General features: G+C 35.5%; 1 protein-coding gene across 1 annotated transcript in view; it reads left to right on the forward strand.

Moving 5' to 3' along the window:
• Positions 1–15: 15 nt before the first annotated feature.
• LOC114054235 (lipoxygenase homology domain-containing protein 1-like) overlaps positions 16–24,969 on the forward strand; it is a 37,832-nt gene continuing 12,878 nt past the window's right edge. The window contains exons 1-9 of the mRNA XM_027877415.1: positions 16–202; positions 1,683–1,742; positions 3,057–3,229; positions 3,621–3,843; positions 8,100–8,257; positions 8,387–8,456; positions 9,400–9,478; positions 15,644–15,935; positions 19,824–19,902. Coding sequence (XP_027733216.1) covers positions 121–202; positions 1,683–1,742; positions 3,057–3,229; positions 3,621–3,843; positions 8,100–8,257; positions 8,387–8,456; positions 9,400–9,478; positions 15,644–15,935; positions 19,824–19,902 — 1,216 coding nt within the window. The 5' untranslated portion in view covers positions 16–120. The remainder of the gene's footprint in view (positions 203–1,682; positions 1,743–3,056; positions 3,230–3,620; positions 3,844–8,099; positions 8,258–8,386; positions 8,457–9,399; positions 9,479–15,643; positions 15,936–19,823; positions 19,903–24,969) is intronic.

The following is a 24,969-nucleotide window of genomic DNA, read 5'->3' on the forward strand; positions in this document are numbered from 1 at the left end:
TTGCAGGTGGATACGTTCAGAATTGATGCAGTAGATATCGGTCTTTTGCAAGCATTGGATGTGGAGAAAGGGAAAGGCCCTGACTGGCATCTGGAGAAGATTACTGTGAGACAGGCATCAATGGAAGGAAAAGAAATAGTGTTTCTAGCTCATAAATGGCTCAAAAGTGGAACAAACTCAGCAGTTACATTGAACGTTACAGGTGACTTAAAAATAATTTACTGAAGAAAATAATTCTTGTGAATGAATACTAATAATTTTGTTGAATTTGTTTTGGAAAGGCAATGATATAAGCAAATATTTTTGTTTATGTTAAAGAACATTTGAAGTTTCCATTTTATGGAAAATGTCAGTGTGTTGTTTAGACTCAGCACAATGAATATGAGTGGAGTCAGCAAAGTTGGCTTTTATTTCCAGTTCTGGAGTTTATTTACTAGATGAGCATGAAATTAAATAATCCCCAAAACACACTTAAAATTTTTCAGCCTTAACTTCCTTATCTAAGCAATAGGAAACCTATATAAGACTTGCCCTCACTCCAACCTCAAGAGATGGATTATGGAGCTTAATTGGATGATATATGGAAAGAATTTTGAATTTTTCAAGGAAACACATTTTAAAATATCATGTGCAGGACACATATATCATTTCTGTTTGTCATCATATTTACTTAGCAGTTGCAGTGAGAAATGAAGACATCTATGGATATTTATTAGATATATTTAGTAATTCAATATTATTACTTTAGTTTTCTTCCCAAATCATTGCCATGCCATTAAATCTCACACACATATGAGAGTATTTTAATTGTGTCATATTCTTTATTTAAGTGTACACCCAACTGGGGACAAGATTTAGATCGTTAAATGTTTCTCCCTCAATTCTATAGTTATAGTTTTATAGATTGTTAGTGCAAAAAGGTACCATAGAGATCAAATACAACTCTCTCGTTTTACACATCACCAGTTCTGCTCTTTTTTTTCTACTTCTCTACTCATCCTGAGAATGATAGTTTTATCTGATAGGATTTCAAAGACATTTGTATTATTTCCTTATTTCTGATGGCCTAGCCTTATTTTATTGGCATATTTTAAAAGAGTAAATAACAATGTCACTTATTGCTAGAAAATTAAGTTGTGATCTTTATACTATTAAAAAAATTATTTTTGAAAGTGGCTTAAGAAATACTTCTGATATGAAAGTTATTATGTACCCTAGAAAAAAAAATATGTTTTGTGAACTTCTGAAACACAAAGAGCTTTAATTGACTTTAGCATGAAATCACAGAGGAAAGAGTTATATTTTATTTTATACAATTATATCTTGTTATGACTTAAGTAATTAGTTTGGCATTAAAAATATCTGATTAATTCAGACACATCCAAACCAGTGATCATAGTAATTATGTAAATGAAGCATAAATAATTAAAAATGAAAAATAGTTGAGTGTCTAGATTCAAAGCTTTTGAAAATATTGTGTCTGTTCTAGACCAAGCTCATTATGTGAACAGTGTCTAGGAGGGTAAGCTTAAGTAGAAAAATCACATTGTAGATTTCATGATTTAATCTTAATCTAAATAATGCTCCATTGCTTAACCACAAATGAATTACAGATGCTCATTATCATTTAGACACTGTTTTGTGAAAACATTAATTTTGACTTCAATCTCCTTTTCAATTAGAAATTGAGGAAATTGGGCACATGAATGTCTTGCCACCAGGAGGCCAACAAATGAAGTCAGGTAATCCTTATTCCACTGCAGTTAATCTAAATACAATCTTTTGGGAGCTACTTCATATCAAACTGCTTAATTTCTTTTGTTAGTACTGTATGCATATAGCTAGATTTCAGCTAGTCAATCATCATATGGTAACATTTAGAGTTGGAAAAAAAATATGGAAATCACCTGGCCTATCCTCATTGTTTTTATGCCTGAGGAAACTGAGTTCCAGAGAAATCAAGGGACTCATGTCAGACCACACCCACATAAGTACTAGGTGGCAGGCTGAGTAAGGATTCTTAACAGTTTCTCCATCTCCTTCTCCTGTGCTTTTTCCTCTACCACAGCAGTTTTCAAAGAGTGGGACTTACTACCCTAGTATCCCTGATATGCTTTCACGGATACTGTGAGGTCAAAACTATTTTCATAATATGACTAAAACATTATTTGTCTATTAAAATTCTAAATACCTTTTCTAACTATATATCACTATGTGGCCAGTTTTTTTTCATATGCTTCAACCAAAACAACATATCATAACAAAATGAATACAGACAAAGGTATGATAATCCAGCTGTCTTCTATTAAACCCTACATTAAAGATTTTCAAAACAGCTAATTTTTTTACTCTTCCCCCATTTTTTGTTTTTGAAAAATATACTTATTTCTCATAAAATATATTTATGTTAACATATAATGGATTTTTGTTATTTGCAAATAATTAAATGTTTAAAATTTTTTTCTTTTTTAACTTCAAAATAATAAATATTGATAGATATAAGCAGGAGGTAAATATTAAACTGGCTCCCCAGAAAAATATACATGCAACATATGTATAAGTTTATTTGGCATCATTAACATTTACTCCATCACTTTCTTAACTTTGGACACTAAGCAAAACAATAAATCAAATGCTCATTTGTAACATTGGCCAATTTCCAAGATATACATGCTCATGCTGAAAATGTAACAATTGGTTCTCATGAGCCAGATCAAGCTGGCTCCAGCATACCCCTGAATGCACATAAACAAAAGCTTTTAGGGGTACTCAATTTTTAAAGGGTATAAATGGTTCTGAAATAAAAATATTAGAGATTTGCTGCACTATGATATTGCTCAGAAACTGAAATATGGTTTCAATGAATATTAGCTAAGCTGAGAACATTGTCTAAATCATTTGACCCTATGATCTTATAATTAATGAAGGCTGAGGGAGTGAAATAAAGTAAAAATTCAGTTACCTTTTATGAATTTTGCCTGGGCTATCAGTTTTATATGAAAATCACATTCTTCTATAAAATTTAACCTTAATTTATTCATATTTAATTTGGTCAGAAGGCACATGGAAAATTTATCTGAAGCTTCGAGGAAAATCAGGTCAAGAATGTGAACATATTGGGCCAAATATTCCTCATTTGATTATGATTCTGTATGGGACTTACGGAAAGTCAAGCTCAATGCTTCTAGAAAACAGGCTGGAACATGCTGAGGATACAGTAACTTTTGAGGTAAAACAGAACGTAAACTTTGCCTTTCACCATTCTTTTTTTAATTTTTAGATTGCTCAGTTTAGATATTGACCTGTAGCATATTAAATAAATCATTATAGTTTTAACCAAGTAGCAATCATACAGTATCCACTATTTATACTTGTTATTTTGTAGGTAGTATATCAGAAATGATTTTTTTCATCTATGTGATAAAACTATGAATAGACTCTTGCAAAAGTAATTAATTCAAAGAAATATAACTTGTTCCAACATTACTAATTTTAGTTTATTATTTAATTTTAGGCATTTAAGTGAATTTCATGTGCTTCAACATACAAAAGACCCTTGAATATATATTTCATAGAAATCAGTGTCCTGTTTGGTACTAACTTGTTCCATTGCCTCCTAGGTATTCATGCCCTCTGATTTGGGAACTCTTTATAAAGTACGGTTGGGTTTGGAGAGTTTGCATTCCAGCACATCACAGCTGTCTGTTCATCATTTTAAAATGCAGAATAAAGCAACCTTGGATACCTTTAGTTGTTCTATAAATAAGACACTTCCTCTTTCTTTTAATGGAGACAGATGCATTGAGTTCCCTGTCGAGTGGCCATTAAAGGAAGCACTGTCTGGTAGGTATATATCTATCTATACTGAAGATGATAAATGATCCTAAAGGCTAATGGCTCCTAATATCACAATCAGGTTTTGCTTTTTTTTAAGTAGTACACTTTACTATCTTTTAAAAAGTGACTTAATGAAACACTACATTTATAATAACTAGACTTGGCCCCAAAGAAGAGATGAGCAAATGTACCTTCCTCCCTTTTATTTTTTGGAGAAACAGGGTTGGAGTGGTCTGTGGGTATAGAATATTGCATAGGGAGTCAGATTTGGTTATAGATTTGTTAGCTTTACTGAACTGTTTGGTTTTTTTTCTCCCCCTTTTTCAGAAATGAAGGTAATATAAAAACAAAAAAATTAAATATTAAAAGTGTTAAAATTCCTTTTAGAGTGATTTAAATCAGACTAAGAATTTCAGATAGATTGACAGCATACTAGTATTAACTTTCTTTCTACTCTGGAGATTAAGACTCTTTGTGAATGAAAGTTTTATGTTCTCCATCCTCCAATGATCCCTTATACTACAGTTACATTCTGTCAGATGACACAAGTGACTTTTATGTTTTTGGGCCTAAGGTCCAACCCTCTGGATGCCCCTTCTTGTAGTCAGATATTGTAAAAATTGCTAAACAATCTACAAGAAAGTAGTTTGATACTAGACTAAAGGAAGCCTGAAACCACAAATGCCTGTGAGAATTTCATTCTGTGTCCAAGATTTCTCACAGCAAGTGGTACAGGCAGAGTTCAAAGCGAGCTCCTTCAATGTTCTGTTGAGCAGACGCTGAAGTGTGAAAGAGTCCTGTTTCTCTGTCAGGGTTGGTTCATTCCTCCACTCCCCTACCGGCTCCTGATCCAAATTGATTTTGTGCTTCCTGTTTTTCTTCACTTGACAAAAAAAAAAGTGCGAGTAACATGTTGTCTGTGGAAGGCTGCCAAAAAAGCAGTGTCCTTCAAAAAAAATCACCCACTTGATATTTCCAAATATAGTTCAAAAATGCTATTGCATTATGCTAGTAATATGCTAGGTCATTAAGGTCCATTTGTTTGTCTATTGAATACTTAAGGAGTGTGTTCTGGTAGGATATTTGGGTGCTAGGATTATTGACTGATCTTCAGTGTGTACTTAAGTGAGCAGCTGAAATACATACCTTGATACGTGTTACTGTGTTTTATCATTTATCTACTGCACTAGATTCGGTGCTATGGAGTTCCTTTTAGAATATCACTTTTCTGGGAGAATAGGAAAAAAATAGAACTCCTTTTTCTATGTGTCCTCCATGGGTCGTATGTAGTGCTGGCCATCTATATCTATATTGGGGATGGGAAGGGAAGGCAAAGAAGCATTTGTAAAGTGCCTACTATGTGCCAGGTACTATGCTAAACACTTTTTAGAAACATGATATCATTTGATCCTCACAACAATCCTGGGAGGTTGGTGCTATTATTACCCCTGTTTTACAGTTAATAAAACTAAAGCAGAGGTTGAATGACTTGCGAGGTTCATACAACTAGTAAGTGTCTGCGGCTACATTTGAACCCAGCACTTCCTGACCTCAGACCCAGCACACTATCAACTGTGCCATGAGCTGCCTCTATGCATCTGTATCATTATCTATATCTATAGCTATGTTGTTATCATCTATATCTAAAACTTATATATATGTATATATATACACATATACACACATTTATATCTATATCTTTCTGTCTCTCTATCATAAGTACTTTCTCCATACTTGTTGAATGATTGACTCAGAGTTTCACCATTGTCTTTATAATTAGATCTACTGAACAGCGAACAAATAGCTAAAATATTTCATTCTTTTCCCTTTTAATTTATCCTCTCTCTAATTCTGTAACAAGAGTGACAAGAAATAGTAATGTAACTATCACAATGGTTCCTCCATTGCAGATAGAACTCAAAGGCACAACTATCACCATGAACAGTGTGTTCAGCACACAGTAGGTGCTCATTACATGTTGGCAAACTATTAAAATCCCCACAGAAAACATGGAAATCAATCCAGGATTATCTCCCTCCCACAAATTCAGAGTAAAATAACTTCAGGAAGTTATTTTCAGGAACTACCAGAAAGACTTTTCTTTTAAATATTCAGGACTCATAATTGTATTGATTTAGAAAGTAGATTTCTTAACTCTGACACTCTTTCTAGCTATAGAGATACTTCTAAATGTTGCTTCTTCAGCAGAATACTTCATAACATAGCTTTCTCCTAATTCTCCATTCACACAGTATTATGGATTAGGTTTCTTTCACATAAGAGAAAGGAATATTGTAGTTCTTCATGTAGTCAACTGTGACTAATATTTTTTTTCTGCTGTCATTTTTTAATGCTACACTCTGAGTTTCAACAGATCTGTCTTTGGTCCTTTATTTTTTTTTCCTTCTCTAAGACTTTTTTTTTCCTTTCCAGATCTCTTCCCATATTTTTTTCCTTCTCTCTTAACAGCCCTCAAGTCCTTTAAAATGCTATGCTATATCATCTAAAATATCCTAAAAATATTGTTCCAAGAAGGGACTTGGGAACAAGATTGTCCCCATTTTCTAAAGAGCATTCAGGACCTTTTTTTAAGCAAGTGGCTCATATAGTCCTAGGCTGATGGAAGCAGATTCAATAACATGGAAATAATCTTTCAAGTAGAGGCATCAAGGTAACAGAGAGTAGCAAAAGAGGGAAATATTTAATGAAGCCTAGTAAGCATGTAGAATTGGTCAGGAGAAGAGTTTCTAGCTTAATACAATCATGCAAATCCATCAAAAATGATTCCCATAAATTGAGGCTATAACCCTAAAGATAGAAATATGAACATTACTCCAAAGAAAATGGAATTAAAAGATCTCTGTTGGTGTTAGTTGTGGCTCTGCCTACCAGAAAAACAAGTCACACATCCTGAAAAGAGGCTGGGGCAGTGGGGTCAGGAAGAGACAGAGGAGACAGGGAGAGTGAGGAGTAAATCTCATCTGACATCCTCTGGCCACCAGGGGAGTGAGAGATGAGATAAAGAAGAGAGCATGTCCTATGGACAACTTTCTTGTCTTCTTTCCAATCCTTGTTAAGTCAAATTGTATATCATTTCTTTCTTTCTCACTAAATTCTCTGTGGCCTCCTCCTCAGCTTTTCTGTCTAAAGCAAATAACAACAAAGCAAATTCAACCTTCTGTGGTTGAACTTTTATTTTTTGTCAAATGTGATGGTCACTGAGGGGGAGGGGGGTTGGACCATTTTCCTATTGTAATAAAGGTTGTCTGCCTTTTGTGCCTAGGAAAGCTCTCCTCAATCCAGTCACATGAACTATTTTTCTCCCTTTTCTAAGACTTATTTTATTGACTTAAGTAGATGGATAGGGAAGGAAGACATTATACTTCCCTAACCACATCCCTTCCAAATACCCATAAGATAAAGAGGTACCAATTGGTGATCCATTAGGAGCCTCTTAGTATATTGTGCATATCTTTCTTTCTATTCAAAATAAATCTCTTTTCTGTCTTCTAGATATTTTTTCTTCTGTTAAGCCACTGAGTCTCACCTCTATGTCTTTTGGACTTTTTTTTCTTTTTCTTCTATCATTTCCTTTCCTCAAAATCACCCTTTCCTCTAAAATAATCAAGGCACTGAGATTTTGAAAGTTCTAAAATCTCTTCACGTTGCTTATTTTCAGCTATTGGCCTGCTCAGATTATGATGTGATAAAACAATATGAAATATCAGCCTGAACATTCCAAGAGTCCACTGAATTTATGACTAGAGTTAAAATCCACAAAATTCCCAGAAGTTATGAGCTTGTATACCAGTTACTGTATTGTGTGACCTAAAGTTAGTCTTTTCTTAGAAGGAAAAAAAAAAGGTTCCCCAAAGCCTGAAGAATCAAAATATGTTTTATTCAATGCAAAACAATTATATAACATTTATAGTGAAATCTGTTATGCTTTGAACACTGGCTGAAAAGTATGAACATTGTTACATTATAGGCCTTTAAAATAAAAATATATTGGTTTGTTGATATATTGCTGTTGTGTTAGTATCATTGCTAAGCATTTCATAGGTATTGAGGAATTAAAATTGCAGCAAAGCCTGGGAGCATAAACTGATTTCATTCCATTGTCATATTTGGATGTGTTTGCCCATTCATTATGGTGCACCTTGCCTCAAGAAAAAAAAATCTACCATTATATTTTAACAGGATGTTTGTAAAAGGTATATTTATAGCAATAACCATACTGTTTTCTTCTTGTCACCTGGCAGTTGTTAGATATCAGGTGACAGTCTTCTCGAGCAATTTTTTCCACTTGAAGAGTTTAGTTCAAGTCAGTATCTGCATCTTTGGAAACAATGGAGACACAGGAGATCGGGCTCTGCTTCTCCCTATTGAGGATTCACAACAGCAGAAAGATGACAAAGAGGTAGCTTACATTTATTTTATCCTCACTAAAAAGTATTCTGAAAGAGTTCTCTTGTTTCCTCATTTGTAAAAGTTTCCGAATTTTAACTTATATTAGTTGATCACTTATGATTTTTGTGTATGTATCTAGTCTTTTGTCCTGGAGGCTGTTGATCTGGGAGAACTACAGTATGCCAACCTCTCCATCAGCAGTTTAACAAGTAAGTTTTGTTTTTGCCTTTCTCATAGGGGCCATCAAAGCAGGAGACCAGAAATGCAAATATGTTTTTGAATGCATTATGAGGAGCAAAAGAAAACCCCACTCAGACCTTCTTTTCGGGGCACAGGGAGAGTTTTTACTTAAAGGAAGCAATTATCCAACATACATGGAATGATTGTATCATGTAATTCCTATGACTACTTGGCCCCAAAGACGTACCCTCAATCTGAACAGTGGTTAGTCAAGGAAGGGTATCTTCCCACCAAGTAGCTCTATTTCTACGGGGGGAAAAGTATATTAAAGGTAAGGCGGCTACGTCTTCCAATTATTTGGCCATTTCAGAACAAGAATAGAGAACTCCAGCATGTGCTGGTTTTTCTTCCTTATCATTTGAAAATGGTCCGTGTAGAGAGGAGAATTTTGAAGAGCAGTTGGATCTATAACATCCCACTTTCTCTTCAGAACTAAAGGGTGCATAGCTAGCAACTTTCTGAGCAAGTCTGTTTTTGGAATGCCTATAGAAGGCCAGCTATTGGTGAACTTTAGGGAATGTAATCCTGTCCTCCTCTTCCTCCCAGAAGATAATAAAGAAAATGAAAATCAGGTGACTAGGTACTTCTCATTTTAGTGATGCTTCTAGTTAGTATATGGAATTAAGTTATTAGGTAGGTTGAAATCAAAGTTCTGAGTCCTTAAATGTATCCATTAAAACTAGAAGCAGTCATCATGACATTGTTATAAATTTTAGCTAAAATGTATACACCTCGAGGCTTACAGAAAAAAAATTGAGGGAGCCATAAGGTTGTCAAGATTACTGACAATCAGATCCTTGTGTTGCATTTTGATTGCCCGAGAACACTACATGACAACCACTTAAGGATAAAATTCAAAGAAGGATCTAGGATGTGCTGTTGAAGTGTGTTTTGTGTTCTTTCTCCTTATAGGTTGCGAGTTAGATGTGAAAATATTACATCTGATGGAGGCATTAAAGAGACAGCCCATTTATGTATTTGAAGTGAATCAGTAAGTTTGACTCGTAAAATTAATGGTGGCAATGTGATGATATAGAGGCCATTTGTTGTTTCGGATATTGGGAAGAAGACATTTTGCAAATTTGTAAATTTCTTATTTTTTTCCTCTACGTTTCAAGGAAATAAGCTGATATAAGCAAGGCCAGACTGTCTCCACAAAGCAGGCCAGACTGATTCCCATGATGCAAAGCCATGAGAAAGAGTTAATGTGGGGGATGGGGCTGTGATAGACCACTGCTGCTATCTCTCAATCTCCTGTAAAAGGGCAGAAAATGCAAGTTCCTATGTAATCAATAAGGCAAATGGCTAATTGCTCTCAGGGGAACTCTGATTTTTGTCTTAGGGGCATGAGAGATATAAATTATAGCTGCTTTATAAAGGGGAAAAAAACAAACCCCCCTTCCCCAGACCATGCCAGAACTATTCAGGGCCTGTTTTGGTTTTGTTCTCATGGCCCCAATGCATAGCACAGTGCCTGCACATGGTAAATGCCTAATAAATGACAGTTGGTTGATTGAGTGATGAATGCTATGTCCTTAGCACAGAGCCTTGACAACAAAGCAGGTTAAGAACCTATAGCAAGAAAAATGAATTGAATGAATGAATGAATGAATGGAGACACCATCAGTTTTGTTTTGTTTTGTTTTGTTTTCTTTTGGTTTTTGTTTTGGTTTTTTTTTGTAGCATCAGAGGAGGGCAGAGTGTCAGATATTGTTTGTGGCAAGAGGAACTAAATAATTTTGCCATATAGCTTAAAGGAAGGGAAGGGCTTTTTGTTTTGTTTTTTCAGTTCTGTCTCCCCCGTCTGACTGTGAGCTTCTGGAGGGCAAGGACTCTTTGCTTTTCTTTGTAACTCCAGCACTTTGCACAGTGCCCGACATGTAATAAATAGGCCCTTAGTAAGTGCTTGTTGGCTTAACTGCCAACTCATCTCTAAATCTAAGTATGAACTTGACAGATTGAAAAATCAGCCCATGATTATTTCCATGTGGACCACGTAGAGTTCTGGCTATACTAGATTAATATAACAAAGAGACGTTAGGAAAATTAATTTCTATCTTTAACTGACAATCAGCATCTCCTTGTGAACTAAGGGAAAATAAAACCCAAAGGAATAGAAAATACTCTCATTCACTTGTTTTCTGTCTTTATGTGTGAGTGGGAAATTCTGACATATCACCTTTCACCCTATCATTCCTCTCTTCTGGGAATACAAGGCCCCAAACTCTTTTTTTCACCCTTCTAGTTAGTTCCCTTAGGGTAGACGTTCTTTCCATCCCATGATCAAGGACAGCGTCAGCTCCATGGGATAACTACTTAATCAGCTACCAGCAGAGGAGGAATTTGGGGACCCTTTGGAAAGGACAAAAAATATCCAATGGATGTATGAGCACCACTATAGAATGTTTAAGAAAGCTGCCATTTGTGCATGGTGACTGGCAGAGTTATAAAGAAACAGAAGAGGGGTTTGCCTGTCTGCTACTGAAGAAAAAAAAGGTAAGAGCAGCTACACTTAGAACAAGGATAAGCAAAGGAGATCTAGGCTAGAGCCCACAATATCCTGAGAGCGCTGAGGGAGCAAATTTTAAAATACCTCAAAGGTAGGAGGATACCAAATGCATGGAAAATTCAAAAGTTTTTACTTACAAAAAAGTTGTCAGTTCAAAAAATTAAATACCACCAACCTTTATAACCACCTTACACTAACCCAAACATCTTCATGCGAATAATTTACACACATATCAATCAACAATTAAAAAATAAATGCTCTACAAAAGACATTTTAAAGTCACACAAATGATTTAAAGGTTCAGATCCCACTATACCTATTGCCTATTGACTATAAAAAAGTATTTTATTTGATAGAACAAAATGCTTAATTGAAGCATTTTCTTCAATTTTGAAGCTTCAAACTTTGAAGCAATCTCTTATAACAGTGCCTACAATATATGCTAAAATCATATTAGATTCCTTGAAAGATGAAACAACAAAAGTAATTTTGGCCCACAGTTATGGCATTATAAATATCATGTGAGTCATAAGACCAATGTGTTTGTTCTTCTTAAAAAGGATAACCAGCTTAGAGTTCAAATGGAAAAAGGATTCCCTATAAAAGGTATCATAGATATTCTTGTTCACAGATGACATTGTGTTGATTGCATCAAGCCTCAGAACTATCACAAGACCTCATAAATGACATTTATAATCATTCAAGAGTTTGACCTAACTACTCAGTTGAGGGGAAAAATAACAAATGGTTAAAGAATGCTTATTGCTCAGAATATGGTATGAAATTTGATGACTAGTCAATCAAATATGTACATATATGTATATACTTCTGTGTATGTGTTTATGTATGTGTCTATGTGTGTACATATAAACATATGTGTATATATTCATGTAGTTATATGTATGTGTACATGTGTATGTATACGTATATAAACTACAGATGGACCATGAGTTGTGCCTGCAATTGCCTAGGAACAAACATGAGGACAGTGGTCTAGATTGCATTTGGAAAATGTTGCAGTGCTTTATAAGACCCCAAGCTTCTCCCTGAAACAAAAGCTCTTCTTAACTCCAATATTCTTCCATTGATGCTATATAGCTATGAAACAAAGAATACAGCAATCTCCAAAAAATTAAAATTTCAGGTCACCTAAAGGGTGATGGAGGGATAAACACGGGCATGAGTAAAATGTAGCAAGTTGTCAACAACAATGATAAAACAACAGCGATAAAAAACAATAAACTTTAGTGGAGAAATGACACAAGTGATATTATCAAAAATATGTATGCCAAAAGAGAAGGTAAAGCAGTCACATATCAAGAAAGAAAGAGTATTAATGGAGAGACCATGCTCTCCATTGGTGTCTATGCAATGTTAAGAGATATAGAAGACAGACTCAGAATAGATACTGGTGGGATTTCAGTAGGTTACTTAGAGAAGGATATGGAAAAAAGTAACATCGGATAGGAATGTATGGCTGGGTCATAATGTGAACCACTGAAAGCAAGACCCACAAGTATAAGATGACAACTCCAAATAAAGCTTAAGTATTGTTGTTGAGTTGTTTCAGTCATGTCCAACTCTTTGTGACCCCATTTAGGGCAAAGATACTGAAGTGGTTTTTCATTTCCTTCCCCAGTTCATTTTATAGATGAGGAAACTGAGGCAAACAAGGTTAAGTGACTTGCCTTGGAACTTACAGCTTGTATGTGTCTGAGGCCAGATTTGAACTCAGTCTTCCTGACTCCAGGCCTGACACTCTATCCACTATGCCACTTAACTGACCTAATTGAATTAAGTACAGAAGATGGAAACAAAGCTAGGTATCACAAGATAAATGCAATAACAACGCATAATCCTGTAGTAATGATGATAATTGGAGATAACTAGCATTAATTTAAGGTTTTTGAGAGCTTTACAAATGGTATCTCAATTTATTCTCACCACAAACCTGGAAGGTAGGTGCTATCATTATCCCTGTTTAACAAGGAAACTGAGGCAGGCAAAGCTTGAGTGACTTGTCTAGGCTTACATAGCTACTGAGTGCCGAGGTTTGATTTGAATTTACATCTTCCAGATCTGGTACTCTGCGCACAGCACCACTTGGCTGCCTGTAAGACAAAATATCAAGCGATAAAATTCGAAGTAGGCAGAGTTTGGAGACGAAAGCTAAATATAACAAAACAGGATGTGGGAGGAGCAAATATTGGGCAAAAAAGAGGTACAGCAGTACAACTGCTTCAGGATGGGAGAGCATATAGGATAATAAGTAATGGATGATAGAGGAAGAACTGCTCAAATCATCCTTTGCTTCTGTATTTGGACTTGAAAAGATAGAACAAAAAATGGCTCGTTGAGAACACTTAAGATTGGAAAGGTAGCACCTATTCACCTTTAAAAAAGTTTGTCACAGATGGACTCGATTTTCAGTTCCTGAAAGAACTTGTAGATGTTGTTGCTAAGTCACTGTCAGTGATCTCCAAAAGACTGTGGAGTATGAGAGAGATGATACAGGATTAAAGAAACACAGATGTCACAATTTATAAAAATATGAAGAATGGAATCAAAAAACCAGAAATTATTAAGCTTAACTTCAGCTCCTGGCAAAATTTTAGGATATTCTTCAAGGAATGTTTATTGAAGGTTGAGAAAAGGAAGCAGTCAAAAAGAGCCAGCATGTTTTCATCAAAAATAGGGCATGCCAGACCGACCTTATTCCAATTATTGACATGATTACAAGAAAAACAGATGAAATAAATGTTACAGATGTTGTAGATATAGGTATAAACATTTGACAAAATTCTCCACGCTATTCTAGTGGACAATATAGTGATAATATAAATTAGATGACAAGGTAACTAAGATTAAGAACCAGCTGATGGATGAGAATCAAAGAATAGTCACAATAATTAAATGCCAATTTGGAAGGAGATCCCTAGTAGCTCACCTCAGAGATAGGTCCTTATCTATCCCTATACATTTTCCCATTTTTATCAATGACTTGGAAAAATGCAGAGATGGTACAAAGCTAAGCAGAAGAGCTAATACAATAAACATTTATTAAGCACATGCTCTGTGTCAGGCACCATGCTAAATTCTGTGGATACAAATAAGAAAAATACAGATAATCCCTGCCCTCAAGGAATTCACAATCTAGTGAGAGAAGACAATAAAGAAAAGGAAGCTGAAAAGTGGAAAGTGAAAAGTGAGGGAAAATACTATATGGTACCTGGGATAGGAGCAGAAGAAAAAATGGTGGAATTGAAACCAAGCAGATCCACTATCTAGTAGCAAATGAAAAGGTGACTGAGATATTGAGCCCTCTATGAAGAGAAGCCATTGGAGGAGTTTTTTGCTCTGCCCTCCAATTCGAAATAAAAATATAAAAAGCAACTGAGAGTATTGATGAGTTGTGAGAAGCAAAGCTGAAGCAATCTCCATGATGATGAGTTTTCCTGGTGACCTTTTTATCTTGGGTGGAGCATGATGAAGATGATGATGGAGTTAAAACTAAGTAGAACAGCTGGTGGCAAATAAAGAGCTAAAATGTTGAACAGCAGAGACATAGTGTAAAAATATCTCAAGGGGAAAAGGATAAACTTATATACTACCTACTATGTGCCAGGGACCGTGCTAGGCTCTTTACAAATATTAACTCATTTGACCCTCACAACAACCCTGCAAGGTAAGTACTGTTATTATTCCCTTTTTATGGTTAGGGAAACTGTGGGATATGGAGGTTAAGTGACTTACTTATTCATGGTCACACAGCTAGCTGGATTTGAACTCAGGTCCTCCTGACTCTAGGGCCAGAGCTCTATTCATTGTGCCACCTCATTGCTTCAACAAGGTAGTATGTTGGGCCGAATCCAATAAATTGAAACTTTATTGGGATAAATGTAAAATGTTGGGTTAAAAGATCAACTTTTAAAGTACAAGATGGGAGAGGCATGGTTTCATGTAAGGAAAAAGTCCCTAATAATTAGAGTCATCATAAAGTAGAATAGGTTTACCATTGGAGGAGGGGTCATTGTGTCTCTTTTTATTAGGGATACTTCAAGCAAAGAAAGGCTGCATTGTTGCTCTTTGGGCAAATTGTAGAAGGGATTATTGTTAAAATAAGGGTTAGACTAGAAGGCCTGCAAGTTCCCTTAACCACGATCACAAGAGAACCTCTTTAGAATGGTAGGGTGGGAGAAGTTTCAGTGAAAGAAAAAAAAGAGGGCACAGAAACAGCAGGTGGTAAGTGGAGAAGGTGAACTGTGCCTATTCCCCAATTTGGTTTTTTCCAGGGCTGGTTCTGAGTACTAACTTCACCCAGTGAGAAACCCTGTGAGGTTACCATGTTACTTCAATATAAAAATTAAATAGGTTTTATGGCTCAGTTCTCTCTTGGAGAATTAGATGGTGATTCTAACATAATAGAAAGTCATGCTGTTCAGCCCCTCTGCCAGAGAAATCATATCAGTGCAGCATTGCAGGTGAGCTCCTTTCTCAAAATCCTGAACACTATCTGGTCAGATAAACCTCAGAAAGCAAAGTTCTGGACTTTTTTTTGGCTTAATCTACTATATTATCGAGATTTTTCAATGCTTCTCAGCTAAAGTACTCTATGTATCTTGTTGCTATATTTAATTTATTTGGCAGAAAGTTCATCATGGATGCTGATAAGCCTGAAATTCAGAAAAAAATCTCAGTCTCTTACATTATGGACAAAAGAGGAATTGAATCAACTGCTGAAATGACTCAGAATTTCCATGAAGAAAAAGGCTTCAAAGCTGATACGAGTATATATCAAATTAAAGTATATACAGGTGATTGTAAAGGAGCAGGCACTAATGGTGAGGTCCACATCACCCTCTTTGGAAATCAAAACACCTCTGAATCTTTTCTTCTCACTGAGTCATTGGAGCATGCAAATCCTTTTGAAATGGGAAAGGTGAGTTCTGAAGAGTTTATGTTCTATGAAATAAATCAGCCACACTCACTTCTGTAGTATCATTTTCTAATGCAAAAGACCTCAATAAAGTGAACAATATTTAGTACTGCTTCTTTTTTCACTTTTCCTCTTAGTAGAATGTAAACTTCTTATGGATAAAAACTTTCTTATTTTCTCATTGTGTCCTCATTACCCAAAACAGTGCATCACACACAGTAATTTTGTAAATTTTGTGAATTGATTTGCATTTAATTCAAAGCATTTTCTAAATGTTGATCTCATAATTTTATGTATTCTTTTAAATTAGAACACTGGCAATTTGTGTCTGCCACACAAAATTCCACTGAGCTTATCTTGCACAGCCTTAACAGCTTTGAATATATAGAATTAATCCTTATGAAATGACTTCTTTCTTTCCTAAGTCAGTGACACACCTGCATCAATACTCTTTTTCTTACTTTCAACTTCATGCTATCTTTTAAAGGGCCATTTATGCACCTCCATTGATATTCTGATCCAGGGTCTTATCATGTTATTGAGATGACTCCAGTTTCCTTGAAAACCATCTACTAAGTCATAGGGAGTCTGAAAGATGTCTCAGTCAAGAAGCATCCACAGCCTACTGTGGAAAGATACACAGAATCATAGACACTCCAAGTGCTGATGAATTTATATACTCTAGTACCTAGGTATTGGGTGAATTTGCATTACCTCACATTAGCCCAGAAGTTTATTTCTTTGTTCATCTTCTGTATATTATCCTCTTTCATATTATAAATTTTCATTTTATTTTATTTTATTTTTTATTTTTAGGCAACTGGGGTTAAATGACTTGCCCAGGATCACACATCTAGTAAGTGTCAAGTGTTTGGTCTGAGGCTGAATTTGAACTCAGATCCTCCTAACTGCTGGGCCAGTGCTCTATCCACTATGCCACCTAGCTGCCCCCATATTATAAACTTTTAAAGGGCATGGATTATATATAACAACCAGTAGAGGATAACATATGTCAAGTGAGATATTATGTGCAAAGTACTTTGCAAATTTTAGAGCATTATATAAATGCTAGCTATCATCATCATTATCATTGTAATCATCATCATTATCACCATCATCTAGATGATATGGTGGCTTGGAGGTAAGAAGACCTCAGTTCAAATCTAGCCTCATATACTTACTAGCACTGTGACCCTGAGCAACTCACTTAACCTCTGTCTGCCTCACTTTTCCCAAATGTAAAATAGGGATAATAATAGCACCTATATCCCAGGGTTGTCATGGTGATCAAATGGGATAATATTTATAAAGTGCTTACTGCAGTACCCGGCACATAGTAGGTGCTATACAAGTGGTAGTTATCATCATCATCAAGTATATTATTGTCTTTGGTACATATTTTGATTCTTACACAGTATATCTTTATCTCTAGCCCTCTTAGATTGTAGTAGATGCTGCTACTGCTCCTCTCTGCTTTCTCCTGGCCCTATACTTATATTGTTAATCAGGGACATCACTCTTCATGTCCTCTCTGACCCAAACTACTTCAGTTTATTTATTTTTAAACATTTTCTCAATTACTTGTAAAACAATTTTTATATATATTTTTAAATTTTGAGTTCCAAATTCTCTCCCTCCCTTTCTCTCCTCCCCCTCCCTGATATGGCAAGCAATTTTATTTAGGTTATACATGTACAGTCATGCAAAACATTTCCATATTAATCATGTTCAAAAAAAGAAAAGTAAAGAAAGTTTTAAAAAAAATATGCTTCATCTACATTGATTTCATCAGTTCTTTCTTTGGAATTAGATAGCATTTTTTCACCTTAAGTCCTTCAGAATTGTCTTGGATCATTGTATTGCTGAGAATAGCTAAGTTATTCATCATACAATATTGCTGTTATTGTATACAATGTTCTCCTGGTTCTGCTCACTCTACTTTGTATCAGTTCATATAAGTCAAACTACTTCAGTTTAAAGGAAAACACACATAAAAGGTAATACTCCCCATTAGTATTTAGGTCTTGCCCTGGTCACATAGATCCCTGGATGTCTAGATCTACATCTAGACTAGACCCTCTAAATACAGATGTAGATATATATGCCATATGTAGTATGGTCTAGGCCCTAAAGACTACACATTCACCTAGACTCTAGGGGAAAGAGTCATTGATTAGGAATAAGAGGACATAGGTTCAAATCTTGACTCTACCTTTTTCTACCAGTATGACCTCAAGCAGGTTGCTTAAACTCTGCCCTTTTTGTCAGCAGGCAGTGAGATGAAACTATTGGTTACTTTTCACATAATAAAGTATATGGCAGTGAAACTTGAACCTGGCAGGGTTTGCAACATAACCTTTCTATTAAAGTCAACGATTGTCATCTGAGAGCCACATACTATAAGAAATGAAACAGCCAGGACAGAAACAATGAAGTCCAAGAAACCAGCCATCAAAGAAGCATTAACACAATGTTGACTCCAATTTCTCTATGAGAATGGGATTGTGTATCCCCATTTATAAAATGAAGAGGCTAGATATCTAATTAGTAGAGTCCATAGAATTCAAGATCTAAAGTCAGGAAGCTCTGAGGTTGAATTCGGCCTGCCTCAGACACTTACTATCACTATAACCCTGAGCAAGTCATTTAAATTCCCTTAGCATTAGTTTCCTCATCTGTAAAATGGAGATAATAGTGCTTACCTACAATGGTTGTTGTGTGGATCAAATGACATTTTACACACACACATACACACACATATGACTTTGCAAACCTTGGAAGGGTTATGTAAATGCTAGGTATTATTTGTAGTAGCTAGGGGGGTGGGAGGAGAAGGAGGAGCATCAAAGATCTCTTCTAGCTCTCAGTTTATCATCCTGTGATATTGTTATTTATCTTCAGAATCCTCAGCTGACACAAACATGCAGCATAAGTTATCTATTAATATGTAAGAAGTGACCCTAGTTACTTTTGATTCTTGACTAAGCACCAAGCCCAAATCAACCACAAGTTGAGTTGAACGCCATCCCAAACAACCTGTTTCACTAGGCTAACAGGTTTATGGTTGACCTGCTTAGATGCTTGCACCCTTGCAACTATAATGACAATCCAAATCCTGGGATGCATTGGGGAAACAAGTTAAGAAAAAGTGCAGGAAATAATGAACATCCTTCTCTAACACCCTTAAAAAGGGCAAAAATACATTCAAGGTTTGTCACTAATGGTGCATTATGAAAATGGTCAGACAGTGAGAGGAAAGGAGGATGAGGCTAGGAACATGAGGTAACATTAAGGTAACAAGAACAAAATAAAGTGAGCAGCTGATTAGGGCTTCCCTTTGAATCATAGTCTCCTATTTGTCTTTCTGTATGGTAAGAGATATTTGGCAGAAATGTTATTAAGGGAAACTATGTTGTCTTCTCATATTTCAAAAGAATATCCTATATTTTAGACTCCAGACATAGAAAAAAGTTTCAAGCAGTAGGATGAAAGAATAAGAAATCATTATTCTCTTTTTATCATATTCCAGTTATAAGTCAGTCTGTGTATAGTAGATAACAATAATAAAAAGTACATTTCTTTGTATGCCTGACAATTTACATTGTATAGAGCTACCATATCTCTTATGTCCCCTATCCAAGGTTAAAAAGCATCAAGTAAGGACTGGAAGAGTACATTTTTTTCTATTTAAAGGAAATCATATAATCGACCTAGAACATATACTAAAGGCATTCATTAGTAACAATTATTCATCCTGTTATCCCCTTGGTATTTTTCTGCTAAATGTATTTGCTGTAGTATCAAACCTGAGCAAGCCAAACATTTTCATTTTCATGCTTTGATGTACTACATTTTAATCATTTCACCTCTTTTCCTTTAAAAAAAAAAAAGGTTGATACGTTCCAAATTAAAACAAAGAACTTAGGACGCCTGGATCGAATTGAAATTATGCATGATGGAAAAGGGCTCAGTAAGTACCTGCGTTTCATTATTTTAACCAGTTTGGAATTGCTGCCCTACAGGTCTGTCGGTGGTCTTTGTATTTGAAGATGTTCCCACTGACTGCATTGCTCTCTGAGCACAAGAGGATGACTGAAAAGACCAATGTGTAGCCCAGGCCTTTCCCCAGTGTGTGTGAAGGAAGACTGCCCTTTAGCTAACAGCTGTAGATACCCTTTGCCAAGCTTGTTGCTATTTTTGATTCTGGATCTTCCACAAAGATGGGGGGGGGGAAAGGATCTCATCACTGACTGCTAGGTATAAGGCAAGTCTGTGTCTTTCTCTATTGCCCCAAATTCCATAGATATTCTGCATTACCTAACAGTAGCTGTTAACACAAGCTTCTACTACTTATTTTGGTTTTTTTCCCCCTCAGTTTATAGCATATTATTTTTCCCAATTACATGTCAAGATGATTTTAGCACTCATTTTACAAGATTTTGAGTTCCAAATTTTTCTCCCTCCTTCCCTCTCCTCCCCTTCTGAAAAATGGAAGGTAATTTGATATAGGTTATACATGTGCTATCATGTAAAACATATTTCCATATTAGTCACAGTTGTAAAAGAAGAAATAGATCAAAAGGAAAAAAAAACATGAAAAACAATAAAGTGAAGAAACGGTGCTTTGATATGCATTCAAAGCCCATCAGTTCTTTATCTGGATATGGACAGCATTTTCCTTCATGAGTCCCTTGTACTTGTCTTGGATCATTGTGTTGCTGTGAAGAGCTGAGTAGTTCATAGTTGATTATCACGTAATGTTGCTGATACTGTGTACTAGTCTCCTGGTTTAGTTCATATAAATCTTCCCAGGTTTTTATGAAATCTTTCTGTTCATCATTTCTTATTGAACAGTAGTATTACATTACATTCATATACCATAGCTTGTTCAGCCATTCTCCAATTGATAGGCATCTCCTCAATTTCCAATATTTTGCCACTATGACAGCGGCTGCTATAAATGTTTTTGCACATGCAGGTTCTTTTCATTTTTTTATGATCCCTTAGGGATACAGACCTATTAGTGGTATTACTGGATCAAAGGATATGAACAGTTTGGTTGCCCTTTGGGCATAGTTCTAAATTGCTCTCTAGAATAGTTGGATCAGTTCACAACTCCACCAACAATGCATTGGTGTCAATTTTCCCACATCACCTCCAACATTTATCATTTTCCTTTTTCGTCATATTAGACAATCTGACGGGTGTGATGTGGTACCTCAAAGCTGTTTTAATTTGCATTTCTCTGATCAAAAGTGATTTAGAATATTTCTTCATATGTCTATAGATAGCTTTGATTTCTTCATCTGAAAACTGCCTATTCATATCCTTTGACTACTTACCAACTGAGGAATAGCTTGTATCCTCATAAGTTTGACTCAGTTCTCTATATGTTTTAGAAATGAGGCATTTATCAGAGACACTGGCTGTAAAAATTGTTTCCCAGCTTTCTGTTTCCCTTCTAATCTTGGTTGAATTGATTTCATTTGTGCAAAAGCTTTTTTATTTAATATACTCAAAATTATCTATTTTACATTTTGTAATACTCTTTATTTCTTGTTTGTTCATAAATTCTTCCCTTCTCCATAGATCTAAAAGGTAGATTATTCCTTGCTCTTCTATTTTGCTTATGGTGTCACCTCTTATGTCTAAAACATTTTGACCTTATTTTTGTATATCATGCAAGATGTTCTATACCTAGTTTATGCCTTATTGTTTCCCGGTTTTCCCAGAAGTTTTTGTAAAATAATGAGTTCTTTGGGTTTATCAGCACTAGGTTACTATGGTCATTTATTACTGTGTCTTGTGTACCTAATCTAACCCACTGATTTACCACTATTTCTTAGCCAGTACCAGATAGTTTAGGTGATTACTGCTTTATAATATAGTTTGAGATCTGGCATTGCTAGGCCACATTCCTTTGTATTTTTTTCATTAATTGCCTTGAAATTCTTAACCTTTTGTTCATCCAGATGAATTTTGTTGTTATTTTTTCTAGCTCTATAAAATAACTTTTGGTATTTTGATTGGCATGGCACTGGATAAGTAAATTAACTTAGGTAGAATTATCATTTTTATGATATTGGCTTGGCCTGTCCATGAACAATTGATATTTTCCCAATTGTTTAGATTTGACTTGATTTGTATGAAAAGTGTTTTCGATTGTGTTTGTATAGTTCCTGGGTTTGTCTTGGCACATAGCCTCCCAGGCATTTTATATTGTTTTTAGTTATTTTAAATGGAATTTCTCTTTCTATCTCTTGATGCTGGGCTTTGTTGGTCATATAAATACTTGCTGATGATTTATGTGGGTTTATGTTTTATACTGTAATTTTGCAAAAGTTGTTAATTGTTTTAAGTAGTTTTTTAACTTGATTTTCTAGGGTGTTCTGAGTATACTATCATATCATCTGCAAAGAGTCATAGTTTCCTTTCTTCATTGCCTATTCTAATTCCTTTGATTTCTTCTCTTATTGCTATAACTAACATTTTAGGTAATATATTGAATAATAGTGGTGATAATGGACATCCTTGCTTTATCCCTGATCTGATTTGGAAGGCTTCTAGCTTATTTCCTTTAGACATAATGCTTGTTGATGGTTTTAGATAGATACTACTTATAATTTTAAGGAATGCTCCCTTTATTCCTATGCTTTCTAGTGTATTTTTAGCACTACATTTTTAAAATTTATTTAGTATTTAATTTTCCCCAGTTACATGTAAAAATATTTTTAACATTTGTTTTAAAACCTTGAGTTCCAAATTCTCTCCCTTTCTCCCTTTCCACCCACCCTCAATTGAGAAGGCAAGCAATTCCATATATGTTATATATGTGTAGTCATGCAAAACATATCTATAATAATCATGTTGTGAAAGAAAACATCCTTTCACCCTGTCCCTCCTCAAAAGTGTTGTGCCTCTGATTACCGCTTCCCTTAATCTGTCCTCCCTTCTGTCACCATCCCCCTTCTCTTATCCTTTTCCCCTTCTATTTTCCTGTAAGGTAAGATAGATTTCTATACCCCATTGCCTGTGTATCTTATTTCCCAGTTACATGCAAAGACAATTTTTAACATTCATTTTTAAAACTTTTGAGTTCCAAATTCTCTCCCTTCATCCCTCCCCACTCACCCTCATTGAGAAAGCAAGCAATTTGATATAGGTTATACCTGTGTAGTCATGCAAAACACTTCCATAATAGTCATGTTGTGAAAGGCTATATTTCCCTCTGTCCTATCTTGCCCTCCCACCCCATTTATTCTCTTCTTTCACCCTGTCCCTCCTCAAAGTGTTTGCTTCTGATTAACCCTCTCTCCTGTCACACCCCTCTTATCCTCTTCACCCCTGCTTTCCTGTAGGGTAAGATAGATTTCCCTACCCAATTGAGTGTGTATCTTATTCCCTCTTTAAGCCAGTTCTGAAGAGAGTAAGGTTCGCTCATTCCCTCTCACCTCCCTCCTCTTCTCCTCCTCTGTAAAAACTTTTTCTTGCCTCTTTTATGTGAGATAATTTACCCCCTTCTACCTCTCCCTTTCTCCTTCTCCCAGTACATTACTTTCTCACCCCTTTTGTTTTTTAGATATCATCATTTCATATTAAACTCACCCTGTGCCCTCTGTCTACCTGTGCCCTCCCTCCAACTACCCTAACAATGAGAAAGGTCTCATGAGTTACAAATATCACCTTTCCATGCAGGAATGTAAACAGTTCAACTTTAACAAGTCCCTTATGATTTCTCTTTCCTGTTTACCTTTTCATGTTTCTCTTGAGGCTTGTATTTTAAAGTCAATTTTTCTATTTAGCTCTGGTCTTTTCTCAAGAATGCATTAAATTCCTCTGTCATTGAATATAACTTTTCCCTCATTGATTATACTCAGTTTTGTTGGGTAGCTGATTCTTGATTTAAATCCTAGCTCCTTTGATGTCCAGAATATCATATTCCAAGCCCTCTGGTCCCTTAATGTAGAAATTGCTAAATCTTGTGTTATTCTGATTATGGTTCCACAATACTTGAATTGTTTCTTTCTGGCTGCTTGCAATATTTTCTCCTTGACCTCAGAACTCTGGAATTTGACTATAATATTCCTGGGAGTTTTCCTTTTGGGATCTCTTTCAGGAGGTGAACAGTGGACTCTTTCAATTTCTATTTCACCCTTTAGTTCTAGAATATCAGGGCAGTTTTCCTTGATAATTTCTTGAAAAATGATGTCTAGGCTCTTTTTCTTGATCCTGACTTTCAGGTAGTTCACTATTTTTAAATTATCTCTCCTGGATCTATTTTCCAGGTCAGTTGTTTTTCCAATGAGCTATTTCACATTGTCTTCTTTTTTTTTCATTCTTTTGGTTTTGTTTTATAATTTCTTGATTTCTCATAGTCATTGACTTCCATTTGCTCCATTATAATTTTTTAAGGAATTACTTTCTATTTAAAAATACATAATAAGAAAAGAAAAAGAAACATTATAAACTTAAAGGTGAATATAAGAGAGTTATGGCAATTTACTGATTACTTCTCCTTCTTGACTACCAGACTCTACCATTTATTTAGATTGATTTTTTTAATATTACCTTAATTTCAATCCTTTTTCCCCAACAATTGCTACTTAGAGATCTATTGCCACCTCATCCTAGCAGAGAAGGTGGAACAAGCATTGCTTTCTTGCTCAATCACTGGCTTCAGTACTGGACTTTATTGTTTTCCTTCCTATTCTTGTCATTGGGTGTGGTTCAAAAATAACAATAACGAACCTACACAGAAAATTTTGGTGCTATTTGTGGCCCAGTTCCGGTCATAGACAAGGCCATCTCCAGTTACCCTGATCTATGTCTTGCCATTGGACCCAGATGGCTCTGGAGGAGAGAGTGAGACTGGCGACTTTGGACAGCCTTGCCTCACTTAAATCCAATTCAGTTGCAAGTCAAGATAACAGTCTGTGAGTAGCAGTAACTGCCCTACTGGCCAGTTTCAGTTGGTGGGCAATGCTGTTTCCTTCCTTCCTTCCTTCCTTCCTTCCTTCCTTCCTTCCTTCCTTCCTTC

This window comes from Vombatus ursinus, unplaced genomic scaffold (assembly GCF_900497805.2).
Source record: "Vombatus ursinus unplaced genomic scaffold, bare-nosed wombat genome assembly UNPS02014812.1, whole genome shotgun sequence".
In the NCBI taxonomy this organism is placed as follows: Eukaryota; Metazoa; Chordata; class Mammalia; order Diprotodontia; family Vombatidae; genus Vombatus; species Vombatus ursinus.